Here is a 22,420-nt window from a genome sequence, read left to right as displayed (position 1 = left end):
TACTATGCTTTCATAAGTAATTCATACATGCCACAGTGTTGCACACTTGAGATAAAAAAAAAAAAAACTGCAATAGAACATAAAGATCCTATTGTGTTTCGGCACAATAGGAATAAAGGAATATTTGAACTCTAACAAGGAGTGGGAGACATTAAACTTCCAAGACTTACTTATTTACTAAATAATGCCATAGACAAAACTAGAGAAAATGCTGACTGAAATAACTGTGTTTGCCTATTAGTGGTTTATTACAAAAATAAAAACAAAGTACAACACCTCAAAACATTGTTCTTATCAGAAAAGATAAGCACTTTTTTATTATGGTCAACTTTCATATTGTAAACCTCATCCTTCCCTCTGTATTGCTAATAACACTGTCATCTTAGCCTTTGATCCCACACCTAATTCATGCTATTTAGTTATTTTACATTTCAAAGGCAAGGTACAATCTTTTCAGCATGAGAAAGTGACCTTTTGCTTACTTTTAAAAACGATCTAAGAATATAAAACGGACACAGACAATATCAGGGTTTTTCACAGATTCCAATGAGCCTTGGATTAATCTGCAAGTTAGTCACAGATCCAAGTGTATAGAAAAAAAAGCCAAACCCCAAACACTGCAGTAAACATTTTGCAAGTTTCACCACATAAAACTTGCTCATTTCGCTTAATACAATACCACTTGTCTATTTACTCTCCTCAGAATACGAAGTCCTGAATTAACCAGTCTCTTTCTACACTAGGGTAAAGTAAAAAAGTGATCTGTGATTCAGTGATACCAGAGCTCATGAAAACATACATTAAAAGGCGTACTAAAAACACTGTAGGCCTATATACTGTATGCAGTGAAAGGTCATGAATCACTCTTCATCTGTTCACATTTCCCTCAACATAATCAAAATTAAAATAAACTATTGTTTGGTAAATGTAGATTACATGAAATCATCATAAACTTATAAAGCGCAAAAATGACCTTTAATTACTAGCTATGCAAAACAGCGAAGAGAGGTAGCAATGACAGGATGAAGAGATAATAGAAAAGAATCCAGACCCTGTGCAAAACATCAGGAAGTAATTCTTCACACGGACCAAGACACTTTTTCCTCACATTTATGGCCTTGCAAAATCTTATTATCTTCAAAGAGAGAATCCCATTTATCTTTTCAATATTGTCTTATTGGGTTTACACTTTTGAGCCCCGCCATACAAGCTACTGATTCAGCATTGGAACATGTAAGAGTGTACAAACCTCTTGCAGGAAGGACAGAAACAGAAGACAGAAAGCTTTTCTTAAAACAATTGCAGATTCTCTTTATGTGGCTCCTCATCTTCTTTTCACTTCAACTATTTGTTCCCACCTTTGTTTCAGCAGAGATATCTGCTACTGATCGTTGTTCTAAACATCACAGAAATTGTGTGTGGTGGCACTGATACAGAGTGAAGGAAGATTCCAGTACAGGTGGATGGAAGTGGTCTCAGGTGTTCTATTTTTAATCCAGTTTTTCAAATCAAATCCTAGTGGTGCTTTTAAAGCCCAGTGTCAAACGATGACCACTGCCAGTAACCTATCCAAATGATCTTTATCATTTGTGCTGCTGAAACCAGGACAACTCAAACTAAGCAGAAGTTTTCACAAACATGAGGTTATCCAGAAGAATGTATACTGAGTGATATCATCTGGGATTCAGAACGGATTTCCAGATTATCACACCAAACAGCCTTTACTGCAGAGAACAGAGTAAGAACAGAATAAACATAGTAGCTGAATAAACGACAGAGAAAGGTCAGGTCTGAAATACATCAGGAATAATCAGCTACTTAAGGCAACAAGGTAAGTAAGATGAGCCCTTTATAACAGAGGTTTGAAAGAAGCAAGGATTTTCTAATGCTTAGGAACCTAGAAAACACATACATAGATACATCTAGATTATGACATTAGTGCAGCTTCCTCTGCATTTGCGTTAATGTATGACAGCACGTTCTATGTAAAATGTTCAAGGAACAAAGGCTGGCAGCACATTCAAGTTGCATGTTAACGACCAGCAGATGGAAAGTCGCAAGCAATTCCTTCAAGAGAAAAAGAAAGTAAGCGACAACCCTCAAGAAAAATGCATTTTGTATGTAAAACGTAACATAAGTCATGTCATTACAGGTTCTGGACTCCCACTGTGCCAAAGCACAGCCACTTCTCTTTAATTGCTGACAAAAACTATTACCCGAATGGCCAGTGACCTCATATTAAATGCGATCCCACAACACCACCTTCACTAGGACACTATCCTGCTGCATTCTATAATTTAGGATGAAAGAATGACACTAGCCACAGAATAACATGCTCTTCATTCTTCCCATATATTTACATTCACAGCAGCTCATATTAAAGCTACCGTGTCAAAACTACCAAATACGTGCCCAAACTATGAAACCAAGAGAAACTTATCAAAAGTGTTAGCCAAAAGAATATACTTCATTTCAGTATTTTCAAAGAACACTCAGAACACTAAAGGAATGTACATTTAAATTCCCTTCATTTCTTTAAAATCTGATTACCAAATGCAATACATACACACCTATTTAAATCTGTATTTGTAGATATCAACAAAGCGATCCTAGAGATCTCTCAATAAACATCTCTACCCATGTGTATCATTTTGACATGAGACACATATAACATCTATTTCGTATATACCTGTAGAGACACTGTATCTGTAGCTAAGTAGGTAACACTCTAAATAAGATGGATTGTACCTCAAGAAACATTGAAATCCCTAAGAATGAATACATCATTTTGAAACAAGCACACAAATTCACTTAAACCTGTAAGTTGGAAGAATACCAAATTTAACTGAGTCCAGAGATGCTTTCAAGAGTAACCGAATTACAGAAATACATAATACATTTTCCTTAAATAAGGAATTACAAGCCACAAGGAATTTCTCTTAAAGTACCACTATTAGCCGAAGTGTATGCAAGACTTTCTGCAATTTGGTACAAAAGAATCTGTTTATTGATCACTATTTAAAAAAACAAAACAAAACAAAACAAAGGCAGACAACAGTTTAACAAAATGAGGTAGGTCAGTAAGAGCAACTGTGCACAACAGGGCTACACACATCTACTCTATCAACCAGTTCAACATTTTGCAATTACCCAACACCAAATTGATCAAATCAGTTAATTCTACAGCATTCGTGCACTGCTGTTTCCTGTGCAAGGGGGGAACCAGATTCCCTGAACTCTTACAAAACTGCTCCTGTGAAACAGCCTTAGGTTGGGTCAGATGCGCAATCTGTGGGAAGGTCCACAGAGAGTTCTCAGCAGTAGAAAAAGGTCTTATGCAGGCATACAGTTCTTCAAGCATAGCATACAATTCAGTATAATAAGAGTCTGTTTTCAATTTGGGCAACTTGATCAGCCACAACATTTTGATAAGATTTATCCTCCTGCATTTTTCAAAAAACCTTTTCGCAATGTTCAGATTCTGTGACGAGATTATATTTACTTTGGCAACATTTTCTAAGATTCAAAACAAATGCAGAAGCATAGATGTGGCTGCAAAGTTTGTCAAAAGAGCCTTTTCTTTCTTTTGATTCAAGAGATGAATTCAAAAAGAAAAAATGAACCAAGTTTAAAGCCAAAGCATTTGTCTGGGATGAGTGAATTACTTAATTAGTTCTATAACTGAGGAACATCTAAAGCTTACCAATTTTTTCCTTTTGTCTTGTTCTGTGGGAGGTTCCTCATCTTCTGTAACTTTGGGCTCTTCAAAATGAGACAGCAGCAGGCAGCTGAGAGTGGGAATAAAAATAGCTTGAGTACACACTGCCATTAAAAGTTACTTTAAAACATTACTAAAAACACAGGATGCAATCAATTATAAATACTTTGTTCTTAATCAAAAATAGGAGCTACACTTCATGGGAAAATAGATACCCTGAAATGATGACATAGGTATAATTAAAACTTACGTAATTGCTAAGGTTGGAAAAGACCTTAGAGATCATCGAGTCCAACTACAACCATACTAGCCTAACAACCCCCCACTAAATCATGTCCCTGAGCACCACATCCAAATGGTTTTTAAACACATCCAGGGATGGTGACTCAACCACCTCCCTGGGGAGCCAACTGCACTTATAACTTCAGAGACTAATGCAGGCTGAAAAGGTTCTCCAGCAAAGCCATGCACCAGAAATGCAGCAGTGTGAATTCCAAATAAATCTGCAGAAATCTGATTGTTGTTTGTGAATGTTTGTAATGTTGTTTGAACATCAGAAATTTTGACCTAATAATCTCAGTATGATATTTTAGTTTGCAGCAGTGCACGGAAAAAGACTTCAGGGTTGCTTTCAAAAATCACTGTCCAACTGTATAAACCTGAAAGTAATCTTGCTTTTTATCACAGGACACAATGATCTCCTAAGAAGATATCTTCAATAGCACAGAAAAATACTAGTTTTCAGTTTTCCAAAAAAATGCTAAAAATAAAGAATTTTTTTTCCTGTATCTGATGCTGACCACAGGAAGAGAATACGTATGCTTAGTGACTCTAAGTGACATTTATTTTTTGCAACTTAATTAAGATGTCCATATTTGATAAAAAAGCAAGATGCTCTGGCAGAACTCTCAGTGACAACCATTTCTAAAGTGTCACTGCCTTAATTAAACTGAATTTCTATTTCCTTAGTATAGGAGAGTGAACAACTTTCATATCCCAAGCAACGTTTTTTAGTATTGTGTACATTAAAATGTTAATAGGTAGAATTTTGATTTCTTATTCAAGCAACAGGGCAAGAGATCTCATACTGGAGAATGAAGAAAAATAGTTAGGTTATGTTAAATATCATATACGTTATTTTAGCTTACCTTCAGACACGCAACAATTTTCCAAACAAATAAATACCCTTAAGTACAAGTGCTTTACAATATACTACATATTTTATATTCCAATAATAAAATGAGAATTAAAAGAAAAACTTGCCATTTTTGGCTGGGTGTATCAATTCAGAAATCTTTTCAACAACTTCAAGACTCAGGTACAGAAAGTATGTAGATACAAGGACTGCTCCGAAAGCAATGCCTCCTACTTTAATTACTTCAGCCCACAGCTTCTGTAGGGTTCGGAAGGTTGAACCTTCCCACAGATATTCTGTTACTTAAAAATGGATGTAAAACCATTCAAGTTGCAGTTACTCGCAACCATGTGTTAAGCAGTTACATGGCAGGAAGAACAAACAATCCACATTCACAAACATAGATTATTAATCCATCTTGGCCCTACACTCCTGTACGATATATTCTACTAGCAGGGAAAAAGTTCCTGCAGCTATAGTCAAATTATTTGTTTTTGTTTTAAGGGTAACTGTTACTAGAATGAAATGAAAAAATGAAAAAAAAAGTTGGGACTTCATGAAAATTTAAGACTTGCACTGTTTATATATTCAGTTCTCCATTAACATATGTTTAGAACTGTATGAAACGCTTTCTAAACAATATAGCAGAATAGTCAAGTCAATAGTTCTGTCCCTGTTCAAGCTTAAATACGCTCTTCAACGTGGAAACACACAATAGCATACATTGCTCCAGATGCATACTTTATTTACTTTCAGATTATTTCAAAATTTTTAACACAAATGCCAAAGCCTTTTGTACATGTACAATGTACACTTGGCATCTGTCTGCATAAACACATCCCTAGTTCAGTGAGTCTGTATCCTGTAAAAAAAAATAATAATAATAATAATAAAAAAAAGCAATGTCCAGAGGTTGGAATGAATAATCAGAAGTTCCACTGGTATTCAAGGTTAATATACAAAATTAACCGTGACAGTTTTATTACTTTCCAATATTGATAGAAAGCAACATGTTTAGAAACAGAAGGGATTTTACTGCACTGACTCTGATAGTAATTAAAGCACAGCATCACAGCATATTCTCAAGCTTTGCAGTTAAATCTTCTACATTGATAAATAGAGAAAAATGCCTAGCATGGGTCAGCCAGCATTCTGCAAGAAATTCAAGAGCACAGTTCAGGTTTAGTGTGCGTGGACCATTCAGACACTTGCAAGCAACCCATTTCTTTTAAGGGGAGGTGAAATTAAAGCACGCATGAGGTCTGTATCAGCTGGCTTGAGGGCCAGAAATTATCCCCTTAAGCATTTAGTAATTATTCCAAGTACAATCTGTTCTGTCACCAGGGAATTATCTGAAAATTAGAAAATGTTTAATTTTTAGCACACAGTAAATACTGTTATTAGAATATATTATGTCTATAGGGATATGCCGCAGAGCATTTACTGTTGTTATTTATGCCTTACTGTTCTTCATCCTAAAACTACATAACTGTAAGAGGAAAAAAAAAAAACCAAAACAACCAACATTAAAATCTCTCCTAAACACCCTTCATTTGGTAATTTTGACTTCTCCAGATTTTCTATAATTCTCCTAACAAGCAGCAGATGAATGAGAGTAGAGCTGGTGGCAGTGCATTCTGAGCATTCCAGGGTCTTGCCACCATAAACAGGCCCTTCTCTCAGTTCAGAAAATTGTCTTTCCAAATATGCTTTGTAGTGGCTGGTATGTTAGATGGAACACTGACTGGCAAAAAACTGTGCCTAAGGAGTAGATTTCCAAGTGCCTTCACACCACAGAGAGCTGGATACATTGGGTACATTCAACATACATGACACATTTAGGGAATGATCTTAGTTAAACTCCAGATGTCACATTCAAAGAAACTCTGGGCTCAAGTGAACCAAAGCAAAGCTAAAAATGTTCATATTTTAAGCCACCTTTTAATAGGCCTTTTGAATATTATAAAATTATAAATATATAAAATATAAAATCAATTTCCATTTTACATTGCCCCCAACCTCCCAAAGTACTCTTCTTAGGATCAAAAGTTTCCAATCTTGCTATAACATCAACAATTATAACAGACTCCTATAAGCACATCTCAAACACCTATGGATATTTTCTGTCAAAACATTACATATTTAAAATTCTTACTATTGTAAAACCCAAAAATCATTTTTCACTTACTCTTTGTAAGTTCCTGTTTCAGGATCTTCAGTCATAACATCATACAGACCCTCCAATGTAACGTGAATGATACCACAAAATTTATCTTGGATAACACTGGAAAAGAAAAGGAAAGTGTTTTAGCTAAAGTAACTGGACAGGGAATTTGTTCAATAACCGTAAGGCATACTTACCAAGCAGTGTTTTAATTGTTCACCACTTAGCTGAGCATGCTATCAAGCATCTAATTCCAACTTTTTTTTTTTTATTACATAAGGGACCCAAAGTTAGGAAACTCATCATAGAAGCATTCTATTAGAATGAAGTGCCATGTGTTGTTGAAAATTTAGAAAGGTCAGAGTACTTCTGCTTTTAACACATTTGCATATTTTCTAACATCACTATCTGATGCAAAAAAGAAAAGCATGTAAACCTAGTACATTCCTTCTTGCATTTTCTATCCAACCTTATGAGCATTTCTTTAACCTCCTGGACAGGTTAATGACATTCCATAATCAGGTAAAAGGTATTTCCACCTACAAAAGCAGATTTTCTTAATTCGAAAGGTGGAAGCACGTTTCAGCTCTACTGAAGCACAGCTAACTCCTGTCATTTGAATTACCAGACCAAAGAGCTGGCAGGTAGCACCACAGACTGAAAAAATAAGGAAATAAAGATGAGCACCTTCCTTTCTCCAACAGAAGCTGAAGGCCAGGTTGGATAATCCAAGCATCCCAAATGACACCAATCTCCTAAATCATTTAGATGCACATCCCTGCCTTGCAAAATCACATGCCTGTAGTGTGAGAAGGGCATGAAACCATGACCTCCCAGACTCCCAGATGAAAAAGCAGGTACCAGCAGCTTCTAGTTAAGGGAGAGTAGCTCTTGACTGCTGTCACTTCTGCTGAATTCTCTGATATTCTGGGTTTGGCTATCAATGCACAGACTCCTAGCCCGTAAGCTATATAAGGGTTCAGGCACTCTGCAAGCAAACAGTTTTAGCTACTGGCAAAGAAATCGAAAAGTCTGATTAGTGATGGAAAACGATAACTCCCTCATGTGTCACTGCTATTGATTAATGATTTCAATTAGCACAATTTCAGAATTTCAGGGTTCATTTTTCCCAGAGGTGGTTGCTGCAGACATACAAAATCTTAAATATATAACATTGCAAAACAGATGCTTTGGGGAAAAAAAAGCCTATCAAGTTTTGAATATCAAGTCTATTAAAATATTTATTCAAACTTTGTTTTTATAAGATTATGATTCAGCTCATGATCATTTTGTTTTCAAATGAAATTTTTTCATAAATTTTATTCAGCTAAGGTCAATTGCCAGGAATAGAACTATATTTAAATGCTGAAAGCTGAAACTCCAGCACTTTCAGGGATGAAAACTGATGGAATTTTCCTTCAGTCTGGCCTCTTATTGTTGCCACTTACATTTTAGAAAAGACTTTGTTCCTTGCCAAACAGCTTCCCTACCTCATCCAAAGGAGAAAACAAACAACCTAAAGAAAATGAGCACAGCCTGTTTAGCAGACTGCAGAATAAGCCCTCAGAGTTAAGAATTTCTTCAGTTCAGTTAGATTTCTACAAAGCACACCTACCTTCATTAAAGCTTTTTCTCTTCATACTTTTTTTTTTTTTCCTTTAACAACATACATCTAGGAAAATCCCCATTAGCGTGGTTAGTATTTTCCATTGTAAGAAAGGAAACAGCTGTCCTCACATTCCTTTCAAAAGAGGATGTGGGGAATTCAACCAAGAACACTCCACCTCGGAGGAGTACACTACTCTCTGTAAGTATGCACCATTTTAATAGTGTAGTTCTATCAGCTACCTGGTAGCTGAATTTGTTCCTTTCAAGCCACATGAAGAACATCTAATTGCCAGAGGAACTGCATAATTTTACTTGGAGGGGAGAGAAGAGAGGAAAATGTTTAACCCAAAGTAGGCACAGCCTTTTCATTTGCTGCAAGTGCTAATTATGGTCAATCTATACAAGTGAGTTATGTTAATTAACCAAAATATAAATAAGTAAGCACAGTGCTCATTAACTTTTTTTTTTCTTTTTCATCTCTGCCAGGCTTGCAGACTAATAGGAAAAGCACAGAGGGAGGGAGTCCCTTTTCAGTTAACTCGTGCATCCAGTGATCTGTGATATATCCAGAAGAAACTGAAGAAGGTGGCTAAAAATTCAAAATACAGCTCCTGATAATTAACTGCAGAGCGTGCTGAGAAATCAGAGTTTTCTTTACTTGAAAATGCTATTTTTATCTTGTAGCATAAAATAGAGACATTATTTTACTTCTTTTTGAAGTGAATAATAGAAATGTAATGATAATTTTCCTGAGGAAAGCAGTGCCACAGAATACAGAAGGCCTTTCAAAATAATCTAACAGCTACCCGCAGTTTTCAGTGAAGATAAAACCATCTTTTTTCCCTTCCTTTTCCTCTTGAAAGGAGACAGTTTCTTCCTATCAGACACTCCCCAAAACATTTATCAAGTCCAAAATCATGAAACAATAGAACTATTTTTAGAATGTAAGACATATGCTGGGGGGAAATAAAGGCAGCATATGTTTACTGTGGCTTGAAAAAAACAAAACCACAACCAAAAAAAACTTGGGATAAAGTTCAGCAGCAACACAATGAGATATCAGGTGTCATTTTCATGGAAGAAAGGGAAAGAGCCTCGCAAATCAAGGAAATCTCTTTTTAGAAGTCTAAAATTAGACTGGTTGTTTTAAGAAACATGCTGGAAAATTCTCAAGAGTGGCTTCAGAAAAGAAATGGACAACATATTTTGCTGAACTTTCATTGTGAAACTGAACAGTTAACACTGTCCATACAAAAAAATCTCATCTCAGGCTGAAGGCAGCATTTAAGCAGTTCCACCTTTCAATTGCATCTAATCAAGGTCAGTAGCATAATAAGTAACAGCATAAAGTTGTAACTGATTTTCTAACTACCCCAAGGTCCTTTAAGTCATCAGGACAAAACCTAGTTCGGTACATATCAAGAATATCAAGGGACAGGCCTGGAATTTGACGTTTACAGCTTGTATGAAGTTGGTAGTCAGGATTTAAACCAGTCCAGGATCCAGTTCCAGAGATGCACTTAAGACCTTATTGTTGTAATTACAAAAGGGATCTTTCATGTTACCTACTTAAAAAATAATAATAATAATCAACTTGTCTCTAATAAAAAAATGCAACAAATCTATTTATGACAGGTTGAACATGTTCGTTTTTCATTTCAAAGTTTGCAAATTCTGTGAGATAAAAGGAAGTTCTGCCATTTCCAACTCATTCAAGCTATCCATTCAAAATTTTTACCCAGTGTTTTCTGCGACAACTATCACTACAGCAACTTTGGATTTCAGTTAAATAGCATAGATGATAACAAATTGCTAGTAGTATGTAAATAAAATAGTCTTCATGTCTCCTATACATCTTTCTTGGTCTATCAGAAACTGAGAAAACATTCTTATTGGCAAGCATACCTAATTGCAGACATACCTTTCTCTTCTAGACATTAAAAAGATGCAGTAGAAAAGCAGAGATTTTCTCTTTTGCCAGGATGAAGCAGCAAAAATAGAAAAAGGGACGAGCATCATATCTTTACTGGTGTTAATTCAAGATAGATTAATAAATTATTTATTCTTATTTCATTAGCAGTGGGAAGAGACTGAAGGGCACAAATGGAGCTTACTTTTTACGTGCTATGAGCAATGTAAACGATTATTTTTTTCTCCTCTAGATGCTGTGCAGTGCTACAGAGCTCCTAAAATGATAACGACACATCTAAGACAGCATTTCCAGGGGAACCGTATGGCTGACTGCAAACATGATAATGAGCTTTACAAATGAGAATCTAATAAGGGACTGTGACTAAGTGGAAGTCTATAGACCATTTTGCTTCATGTGGGCAGGCACTACTGAGACTTCTGAAGTCTGTATTCTCCAGTGATTTAAACAGACATATGAACCACACACACAGTATTCCTGTGTCCTAGCGTGAACATTTAACTTGGCAGTTACTGACTGCACTTTCCCACAGTTACATCCCTCAAATTCTCTGTACAGCAAAGCTGGAAATTTTTCTCAAGTTGGTTATTGGAGGATGACTCCTCTCCATAAGATAGCTTCGATTGTCCCAGCAAAACTTACAGAAATGATGCTGGCAGTATCAATTTCATTTAAACTGAACCACTGGAAATGATAGGACGCACATCTAGAAGATGATTCCTACAGAAGCTTGTCAGTGAAAAGGAAACACCTTCAGAGGGAACTGTGGTCTTCTGCTGAGTACAGCTCAGAAGCACACAGTCTCTCAGATTTCAGAATTGGGCTTGTTCTTTCCCAGCCTTCACTCACTCCCATGACGTCCTCTCCCACATGGGCACATCAGCATTACTACTTAAGAAAACCTATTTAATTAGCTTTGACTAGAATGATCATCACTCAGATGCTAATAAGGACCGTTATTTCTGAAGACAGCCATATAAAATTGAAAGTTTACAGATAAAGAACTTAAGACAACCAAACTTACTACTGTAGAATTACACACAGTGTAGCTGTTACTAAATGAAAATAAAAACAATTCAAAACACAAAAAAGCCTAATAAGCTTAACACTTGCTGCAACCAATTATGTAGGAAGGATAAAAAGGGGTTAAGGAGTAAAGCACTGTATTGGAGTTAAAAAAATTAAGCATGAATTTGAGAGTAATTAGCATTTTCTCCCCTTAAGAAACAAACAAAAAAGCACACTACATTTAATATTTATGGCTATAAAGGTATATATAAAACAAAGTTTCTAGTCACGAAACTCAAAACAGTTTAAGCTTTTGCCCAACTAGTAGAATTAAGCATTCCGTAAGATAGAAATAGTTCACCTATTATACATTAAATTAGAGTAAAATACAGCACTACAATACAATGCAAGTAAATCTCAACAAAACTCAGATTTTGTTACATCCAGTAGAAAGACGTAGCAAGCAACAACAGAGGAACACAGTGTAGACTTCCACATTCACACCTGTAATAGTACAGGCAAGGTCTACATTTGTACTGCCAGCAGAAAATATCTTGTCATTCCTGGAAATGCATTGGAAACAAACAAATGGGGTGATAAGGAGTGCAACAACATGGCCATGCACATTAGTTATGCTAGCAGAAGTCAGGCTGGAGCCAGAAACCCTAAAGCATCCCACACATCAATATTCTAAATAAAAATGTAGAAGTTTAAACAAATGCAAACTACATGGTTTGCATAATACCCATCATTTCAAGCACAATCCTAGAATGTAGTCTTCACTTAGAAAACATATTTTGATCTAACATTTCAAAATACACAAATACTTAAGTATTCTCAATAGATTTCTTCAGTTTATACCCCTCATCTAGCCAAAGACTCCCTCAAACTTCACTATGTAGATGACACCATCTTTTTACAGACAATAATTAACCATTTCAGAGACATTACAAATGTTATCAATTTTTGAATCCAATATTTAGCTTCCATATTAACTCCTAATAAGTTATGACCACAAAATGATACAAATACAGACTATTAAAAATCATATTTTAATATATTTGTTATACAGACTGAGTACAGGAAACCGTGTATGCAATAAATACATTAAGCACTGCTCTTTTCATTCCCCAGGTTTCTTGGTTTTATGATCTAGTTGCCTTTAATTTCAAGTTAGTTATGTGATTACTACAGAAACTTAATACCCATAAGTACTGCAAAATAAATAATATGAACATTCTCTCTAGTGAACACATACTTGCGCTACAGATGAAAGAATCCTACAACAGGAACATAGGTAATCCATATCAGGTATAAATGACGTTTAATAAAAATCAATGAACTTCAGAACACTGAGAAAGCAAATAAACCCAAATTACACTATTTTCCACAATTCTATCAATCAGCTCATTTTTTTGGAAAATCAAATTCTTGACTTCTCGACATTTCAGATTGGAGTAAAATTGACATCAAATCAACAGAAGTAAATTACAGTGATGAATGTTCAAACAATATGACCTGTGCCTGACTTTCAGATGCTGTTCGCTTGAGCAGCCTAATTTGGTCCAATTCTGAATCTCCTGCTGAATTTTCAGTTAGAGACTGCACTGCGTCATTTATGTTGTATCTGCCAGGTTGATAAAAACCATAATATTCTATTCGCTTCTCCCCTGAGTTTTCCAGCACTTTTAGTTTCTGTCTGAAGTGAATGATTTTGTAGGTTAGGAACAAGATCACAGCACAAGCCAGAACGAAAAAGGCTAGCAAAACATCAAAGGCTTGATTGAGCTTTTCAACCTGTTGTGTACAAAGTACAGATGTCTGTAACGATACAGGAGCAGCATCTGTTGGAAACAAACTTTGTACTTCTATGGTTCTGGTAACAGGTATAATCTGTGCTGGTATTTGTACTGGTAGAACTGATACTATTGTAGGTGCCAGTGAAGGAGTTTCAGGAGCAGTGTTTTCTCCATAAGGCAAAGGGCTAGCAGATGTAACTGCAGTTCCTTCCCAGAGAGCAGTGTATTTCGTATCAGCTTTAATAAACTGCTCAGATGGAATGCGACTGTTTCCCTTATGCCATGCCATCAGCAAAGTGGTAGGGCCATGATGGGTATCTGCAGATTCTAGATTCCAGGCTGCTTCTGGGCTGGCAGTGAGGCTACTGCAGTTTGCAAACAGAGTCCACTTGATGTAATGCAACGGTCTGCCACGCATGCTGAGGGGATTCTGACAAAGAATTTTAACAGAAATGCGAGATGATGCCAGCCACTTAAGTAACCCAAGCATTTTGCAACTACAGTTCCAAGGATTATAATTTATGTGTAGATGAGTTAAAGACACTAAGGGTTTAAGCACTTTAGGTTGCAATTCTGTAATACTATTAAAAGCTAAATTGAGAATTTTAAGTGACTGCCCCATTTTCTCAAAGACACTGTCACCAATACTTGCTATTTTATTTCGGTCCAACTGCAGATACTTTAAACTATTCAAAGAAGTAAAAGTGCTAGAATTTATATTTTCTAAATCATTATAACTTAAGATTAACTGAGTAAGGTCGCTTAATCCAAAAAATCCGTTTACAGCAATATGTTGTAGCTTTACACTTTTTAAAGACAGATATCTAAGCTTGTTAAGTCCTTTAAATGCAAAACGCTGTATTGATCTAATAGGATTGTGAGATAAAGAAAGTCTTTCAAGATTTCTGAGCATTCCAATGGCTTTTGATGGCACAAGTGTTAAGTTGTTACCTTCAAGGAACAAGTATACAAGGTTTTCAAGATGACAAAACGCTGCATCTGATATCCGTGAAATCTTATTATTGGCTAGGTTAAGTGTTTGAAGATTTCTCATTCCCAAGAAAGTTCCACCTCCAAGGACACTGAGACGATTTCTTTGAAGTGTTAAATATCTAACAGAAAGAAGATCACTAAATAATCCTCGGGAAACAAAAGCTATTTGATTATTCTGAAGGTATAAATAATGAAGATTGGAAAGACCTTCAAAAGTTCCTGGATCCAGGCGTTTAATATTATTGTTATTTAGATGCAAGTAGCAAAGTTTAGGAAGATCCACAAAAGCTTTTGGGTGTACATATGAAATACTGGAATTATCCATGTAAAGTGCAGCAAGTTTCTGAAGACCTGTTAATTCATTTGGAATGACATGAGATATATTATTCCCACTGAAGTATACAAGAATTGTAGTTTTAGGGAAGTTCCGAGGGATGCTTGAAAGACCCAAGTTACGACAGGTAACTTGCCTCCCTGTGCAGAGCTGGCAAAGAGTTGGACAGCCAAGAACCTCCTTCTGGAGCAGCAACAAAAGAAAGCCACTAAGGAGATGCAGGAATGCTCTTGTGCAGGGTGAAAAACTCTGTAGTCCACACATATCCCTGTCTTTGGCCTTCTCCCTCATTTCTGACTTTGCTAGTAGAGATAAAAAAAGTTTATGAACATTACTCATTTGAAATTGTAGGATTCTTTAAAAAAAAACAAAAAAACAAAAAAACCCACAAGTTTTGCTTTCAAGATTGCTATTTTAAATATATTATCCTATGAGGCCAAATAAGCAATTTCAAAGTAAAACTTAAGTTTATCATGAGTTTGAACTATATGGAAAAAAAAAATCAATATAAAAGAAAAGTGAAACAAATCACTGCCAAAATAGCAGATGATTCTACGATATGATCGTAAGATTCTATGAGACAGCCAAAATAGCTGGAAAATGCTGAATTGGCTATAGAATAAAAGCTGCCAAAATAACGACTTCTAGTAAATTCACAATACCATATATTAACTATTTTAAGTAGTTAAAAATAACACAGAGCTTTTTCAATAGCTTCCAAGTAGGAGTGCCAACAAGTTTCCTTTCATTTAAAGCTTGAATTTTGCCTTTTACAAAGTTGAATTACATTCAAAATAAGCAGAAACAACTCCTTACCCCAAATCTGAAGTTCATTATTTCTGTTCTTTCATTGTTTTGCAGTTTGTTAGGCTGTTACCAGCTGACAATACCCATCTGCGAAACACTTGGAAAAGTGATACCGCTGTGTATCACAGACAGCTCTCGCATTTTGCCCCTGGATTTGCAACTGTTCATTCAGGAAATTAAGTAAGAAGTAGTTAAAGTGAGGTTGCCATGGATACAGGAAACTGTCAGGCAGGAAGCCATTTTATCTGTGCTTCAGAAGTACTGTTGGAAAGGAAATCTCAACTAGCGGTTTCTAGAAAAACCAAGAATTATCTTAATCTTCAACTGCTGCCTTAAAAAAAAAAAACTTTAAGTAGGAGAGCTCTAACAAGGTTTGTCAAGATAGTTAGATATTACAATAAAGCATATCCATTTATAACAGTACTGCCGTGTTATTGGTAAATTCTTGTATTTTCCAGACAGAAAATATTTTATTAAATAAACAGCAATTTGTACTGTTCCATCTGCCTGCATAACAAAACTGCTCTTTGTATAAGTGCAGTATTGCAAAATGGAGAACCTTGATGTTTGGAAGGCAAGGCCTAGAGAACTACTCAGCCATGCCAGCCAGGCAAACCCCCTCAGCCAAGCCAGTGAGCCTCAAAAACCTTGGATGTGAGAATTTCGTGATATGCCACTGTGTGGAACATTTAAATTACATACAGAATTTAAATATATATTTACACACATGCATATTATGTATTTATAGTATATTTCTAGGCTGCACCTCAGACTTGATCCAGGCACATAGCTAAGTTTCATTTTAGGCCATCTTTTTTAAGCTAACTTGTCTGCACTGCTCAATGTATACTATAAAAACCACAGCCTAGGTTCATGGGCTTCAGTTTCCTTCAGTGTCTCTTGTGCAGACGCAGGTTTCACATGTATACTGTGAACAGTCCCTTTACTTATGGACCAGACATTATATCCTCAGCTTATCTGTCACAGGAGTGAGCACTAACAAAGTTCAGTGACATAATCTAAAGAAGAAAGGGGGAAATAATGAAAATAGATGCAAAATTAGAGATTAAGCCTAAAAGTAGCACTGCAACTAAAAAAAAACCAAAAAACAAAAAACAAACCCAAGAACAATTTGTACTGACATGAGACAATTAGTTTGGCAAAATGGTGATGCCAAAGTACATTAATAGCCATAGTCAAACAAGAGACACTACAGTAGTATCAAAGCATAAGTTCACATAAGGGGCAAAGTATCATTCAACATCCGTGTCTACAAAATAACCCAAGCCTAAATGCAGGAAGACACAAGCAAGTGAAGCAGAATGGATGGACAAGACATATTTTAGAAGCAGAAGTCTTTGAAACTCTGTGAAAAGAAACTTACATTTCTAAAGCTTTAAAAAATATATATTCTAGCCATAAACAGTAGCATTTTTAAAAATGTTTGAAATGTAAAATACAAAACAATGTCAACCAAAATTCTCCTCTGTTTTTCAACTATAGCTGGCCAAAAGTCCCTAGAGTTGACAGGGAGAGTAAAGTTTAAAAAAACAACCATTTAATGATCTTTAATTCTAGCAGTTTTAATTTCCTTTAAAATATCTAATAAAGACCAAAATCAGTAGAACAAGTAAGACTGGTCAGTGGTCCAATTTAGGCATAGCCTGTATCAAACAAAACTCATAATTTGCAGAGCATTTAGTTCTTTACTCTGAGACCATTAAATCAACAGCAAAACACTGTTCTTTGGAATTATCTATTCATTTTCAAATTTGACTTTTCTTTTAATATGTTTTACATAGTCAATTATGTAAAGTAAGATAGATAGGCATATTATCCTCAGAACACTGAATAATGAAATACCTATGTACAGCCTCTGTGATGATAAGGGAAATATCCAATATGGGAGAAATTCCTTCAAGCAATGCTGTCTAACCGGTGAAAGGGAGGAGCTGGGAGGAGGAAATCTTTATTTGCTGCTTCAGTAACTCAAAATTCCTGTTTTCTACTGAGCACTGTTGGACTCTCATATAATAGCAACTGTAACTGTTATGAAGGGGAGATACAGAAGCTGCAACACAAACTAATCACTCAGCAGAAGCATTTCTGCTTAATACACTCACAATACAAAACATTTATACATGCAAACATGTACCACAAAAAGGTTAGAAGCAATCTTTGTAATTTAATTTCCTTTTTATCCTTAGCATTTTTACTATTAAATAAGAAGACAGAATCAAAGAGGACTTGCAACATGCTGAGAAAAAAGGAGAAAACTACAGAACTACTTTCCCCATTGAGGATAAGAAAATACGTATGTCTCCCTTTCATAAATTTTACTTCCATTTAAAATCTAGAAAAATGACAGGGCTTATGAAACTGTAAGTTCACTTGGAAAGTAAATTTCTCACCTTGTAGTAAACGGTTATTACAGCAATAAAAAACATTAGTTATGCCAATCAAGAAGAAAAGACAAAGTATCCAAAGAATAAGCCTGTGAATAAAATAGTAACATATAAAAGACTAGCCATCAATGAGATGGATGTGATATGCTGCAAAAACTGCATGTGTGGCTTTAGCCTCCACTATTCATATTGCAATATTTAGTACACTGTTCAAACCAGATAAGAATTATAAATACAGATGCAATTAAACATCAAAGATATAAAAAACATGCATTAAATAATTCCAGAATTTCAAACACTGTAACTAACTTTCAGGAACCTGATGTGGCTCAACAAGGGCAACTTAGGGTCACAGAATCATAGAATGGCCTGGGATGAAAAGGACCACAAAGATCATTTAGGTTCAACCCCCTGCTATGTGCAGGGTCGCCAGCCACCAGACCAGGCTGCCCAGAGCCACATCCAGCCTGGCCTTGAATGCCTCCAGGGATGGGGCATCCACAACCTCCTTGGGCAACCTGTTCCAGTGCGTCACCACCCTCTGTGTGAAAAACTTCCTCCTAATATCTAACTTAAAGCTTCCCTGCCTCAGTTTAAAATCATTTCCCCTTGTCCTTGCTGAAGGACAAGGAGAGTCCTACAGCTGGGGAGGAATAACCACATGCACATCAGAGCAGGTGAAGGGATGACCTGTTGGAGGAGTGCTCTGCACATTAGAACCTCAGTGTCCTGGTGGACAACAGGTTGGCTATGAGCCAGCAGTGTGCCAAGAAGACCAATGAGATCTGGGGTGCCATTGGCAGCACAGCTAGCAGGTAGAGAGAGGTGATTACATATGAGTGAGCACACATCTGACTTGATAAATAAAGAGAGTGGAAGACAGAGCATTAGCTTCAAAAGTAGGCCCATCTTACTTCATTGGAATGATATAAACAGTTAAGTAACAAATTTTGACTTTACAAAGGAATATGAAACAGCTCTGAAGGAGTGTATCATAATAGGCATGTTCTTGCCATTTCCTAAATTCCGTATCGACAGCTTCATGAAAGTTTTTTTTTAACAAAGTAACTTTAATGAATGACAAAGAAAAATCAGCTTCTGTAATAACCTAATGAAGATTTATAATTGCACACTCTAAGTACCTGTACTCACAGACCGTCAATTATAACTGCCAGAAATCATACTGGGTGACATATTAGATTTGATACACAGCAAGAAAATGCAGACATTCATTTACATGAAGATTAGATACGAGCGGAGCAAACCTGAAAAATGTCTTCAACTTTTAACCTTTTCCTTGCAACAGCCAGATAAATACATTTGAATCAACAGAAGTATGAAGACTGGAATTCAAAAGCTCAATATATCAAAAGTTGCCTTTATGTTGGATCTATACTACTTACTCTACATGGTAAGTCCAGTGAGAATGATCATTAAAATTAGTCAACTGTTTTGGAAGGCTCTTCTGAGAATTCACAGCACAAAGAAATTAAGAGCAGAATAAATGTACAGGCAAATTCTTAAAAGAATAATCCTAAGAAACAATACATCACTGGAAGAAGCTTATTAAGAAACTGCTACCTTCTCACGTAAATCTTGGAGTCACTGCCTTTGAAGTCTTTAGTATTTTGACTTAACCATTTGTTCTTTTTCTTTTCCATTAACCACCACTAACAGTATCATCTGCAACCAACACATCTTACCCCCATCTTATAGTATCACAAAAACTTTCAACAAGAAATTCATACGTATTAACAGGCTACTACAGCCTAAATTGACAGAGTAATCAAAACAATTGGCAATAGAAATCAACAAACTACTCTCCATTTGGAAGTACCCACCAGGAATCAATATTATCAAATAATGGGTTATGAATCTCAATATCCAGATTTGGAAAACTTATGCAGAAAACGAGTCCATTTTATATGGCCACCTCTTCATGTATATCACAATGCATTTTCTATCTTATAGAATTCACTGACCTTCTGTTGTGGTTTACCCTCCACTATGATGAAATTTTATAGGCCAACAAGAGAAGAAAGAAATCACGTCTTCAAGTTTCATTCATTGCTAACTCCTTTTTTTATCCTTAAATAAAAATCACAGCCTTTCACTGATCAGACTTTTCAATAGAAATCAGTTGAAGGACACAGACATCAGAAGCCAATAGAAACCTTCAAGGCTTTATAACCTTATGAAACAAGAAAAAAGATCACAATGCCATGATACGGTCTAAAATTGCCAAGAAGAGCTGGCAATAGAATAGTATGTTGCATCACATTTCTTGTGCTTTCCCTTTTCTAATGAAAGCAGAGCGAGTAGAGCTGGGATACCTTAGAAATCCAGTTTGGACTACAAATCCCAGATATGAACAAGGATATTGCTCAGTGTAAACAGCATTACAGCTATCAGCACAACCCACAACAACCTCTTTTCAACAGACAGTCTAATACTGTAATGAGAATTCTTTTCTAATCCAGCATTGCTCTGAGACTAGAGAGATCTTGCAAATGCCTAGGATGTAATGAAAAATGCTGTTGTTGGACAAGTAGCAGACACCGAAGAAGCCTTATCTAGGAGACTTGAAAGAAACTTTGCAAGAATTCCTAACAATTGAAACTAGACTGAAAAACAGATGTAAAATTATGACCTAGATTTCAACAGCTTTCAGTAAAAGCAACGGTGGTAATCCTCTTTTCGTGAACAAAAAGCATGGCATTAATGACACCAGCAAAAGAGCACTGCTTATCTTTCAACATTGTGCAACAAATGCAACCCATGACTACAGCTAGGGAACTCACCAAGCAAACCTGATCACTGTTACCCTATCTTTCCGGTCTGCTGCTTACGTTTCCTAATACAAGCTAAAACATCCCATTTGCTTTCTAATACCTTCCATTGTCAGTTGGGTTCTACCAAGATATTCAGGTAGTAACTAGAAGAATTAAAACAACCTCTTTTGCAAAATAGATTATAAACTATTTGGAATCACAATGTTCCAAAATGTTGTAAGAGACCTGCTCTGAAAGTAATGCCTCCTATTTTATTATTTTGCCTCACAAAGTCAGAGGTAGATGTTGGCAGCATGGCACTAGAGGCTGAACCTTCTCATCAATATCCAGTCACATATTGCTACTGTGTGACAGATAGCAACAGAGGGGCACTCTGACTGAATGGCATCTGACATGGAAGTAAGTATGAATCAAGGGTGTGGAACTGAATTCCTCCATGTGGAAAAAGGTATCACCCACTGACATTCAGCAACACTTGCTTAATACTGATGGAGACTGAACAATGGATATGAGCACAGGGAAACAGTGGATGGTGTGTTTCAGCACTGGCAACAGCGACATGAAAGATGAGCCATGTCCTGGATGCCAGGCACAGCTGTAATGCGACCAAATGAGGACTGTCTCAATCAGCTGAATGATGCTAATCAGCAGATCATGACCAGGGAACTGTGTGTGGTGCTTAGTATCAGTTTAAATGTGATAGAAACAACGGTGGCAATGTTGGAGTATCAAAGTTTGTGGCAGTTGGGTCCCATGAATGTTCATGTAGCAGGAGAAAGAACATTATATGCAAGTTTGTCAAGACCTACTTATCTAATGCAAAGCTGAGGGTAACAGTTTCCAGGATTGCATCATTACTGGAGATAAAATGAGGTATCACCTCTATGCAAAGTGAGTCCACAGAATGGCAACACGTGAATTCCCTATCAAAGAAAATGTTCAAGGCATAGCCCTCAGTGGGCAAAGTGACATGCACTAACTTCTGGGATAGAAAGATCACTCTGGATTTCTTGGAACCCAGACTAATCAACAACTTTGACTGCAGCATCTCAATGCTGACTAAGTTGAAGGCTCAAATTTCCAGAGTCAGGCCAACACAATAATAACAGGCCTCATACCAGTCTGAAGACAACACAGCATGTTACCAATCTTGGCTGGACTGTCCTAGCACATTCACTGTATAGTCCAAATTTGGTGCCTTCTGACTTTCATTTGCTCGGGCAACATTTCCCTAAGAATGACGTCATCACAGCAGCTGTGAAATAGTGAGTCACCTCCACTGGAGTGACTTTTACAAACGCAGCATGAAAGCTCTCGTTCACTGCTCCAAAACTGCACAGCTAATGGTGGTGACCATGCTGAAAAACAGTGTTTTGTAGCTGACTATTTGTTCTATCAAATAGTGTTACTGTGCTTTTAACATCTGTTGTAGTTAGCATAGAAATAAATACAAAGCATTACTTTCAGAGGGACCTTTGCAATGCTGATGCTACGCAAAGGGACAAAGTGCGCATATTGATTTACTCATAGGGTTATAGGTATGAGAAGAGGGACAATTTATGCCACTTTAAACTTCAGAAATAGAACGCTTAAGAAATTTATCTTAAAATGTAGCCCCTGCCACAGTGGTAATTTACATCACTACTCCCAACCATGTTCAGTGTTTTAGGGACCAAGGACGTATCTAATCTAACTCAGTTACATGTGCACTATTAAATGAACACACC

The 22,420-nt window shown here is 36.4% G+C and overlaps 2 protein-coding genes across 6 annotated transcripts in view; both read right to left on the bottom strand.

The window, feature by feature from the left end:
* The window catches only part of IPO11 (importin 11), a 483,265-nt gene that overhangs the window by 1,396 nt on the left and 459,449 nt on the right, over window positions 1-22,420 (bottom strand). For all 5 annotated transcript variants that reach the window (XM_048930643.1, XM_048930638.1, XM_048930639.1 and 2 more), the window contains 2 exons: window positions 7,042-7,137; window positions 3,704-3,788 (listed from right to left, as the gene is read on the bottom strand). In XM_048930643.1, the coding sequence (XP_048786600.1) occupies window positions 3,704-3,788; window positions 7,042-7,137 (181 nt within the window). The remainder of the gene's footprint in view (window positions 1-3,703; window positions 3,789-7,041; window positions 7,138-22,420) is intronic.
* On the bottom strand, window positions 7,145-21,695 carry LRRC70 (leucine rich repeat containing 70). The gene is made up of 2 exons (XM_048930670.1): window positions 15,506-21,695; window positions 7,145-14,991 (listed from the first exon to the last, which is right to left on the bottom strand). The coding sequence occupies exon 2, from the start codon at window positions 14,978-14,980 to the stop codon at window positions 13,052-13,054; it is 1,929 nt and encodes a 642-aa protein (XP_048786627.1). The 5' UTR covers window positions 14,981-14,991; window positions 15,506-21,695; the 3' UTR covers window positions 7,145-13,051.

This window comes from Lagopus muta, chromosome Z (assembly GCF_023343835.1).
Source record: "Lagopus muta isolate bLagMut1 chromosome Z, bLagMut1 primary, whole genome shotgun sequence".
NCBI classification, from domain to species: domain Eukaryota; kingdom Metazoa; phylum Chordata; class Aves; order Galliformes; family Phasianidae; genus Lagopus; species Lagopus muta.
The sequence above is the reverse complement of the archived record's forward strand: the minus strand, read 5'-3'. Positions and strand labels throughout refer to the sequence as shown.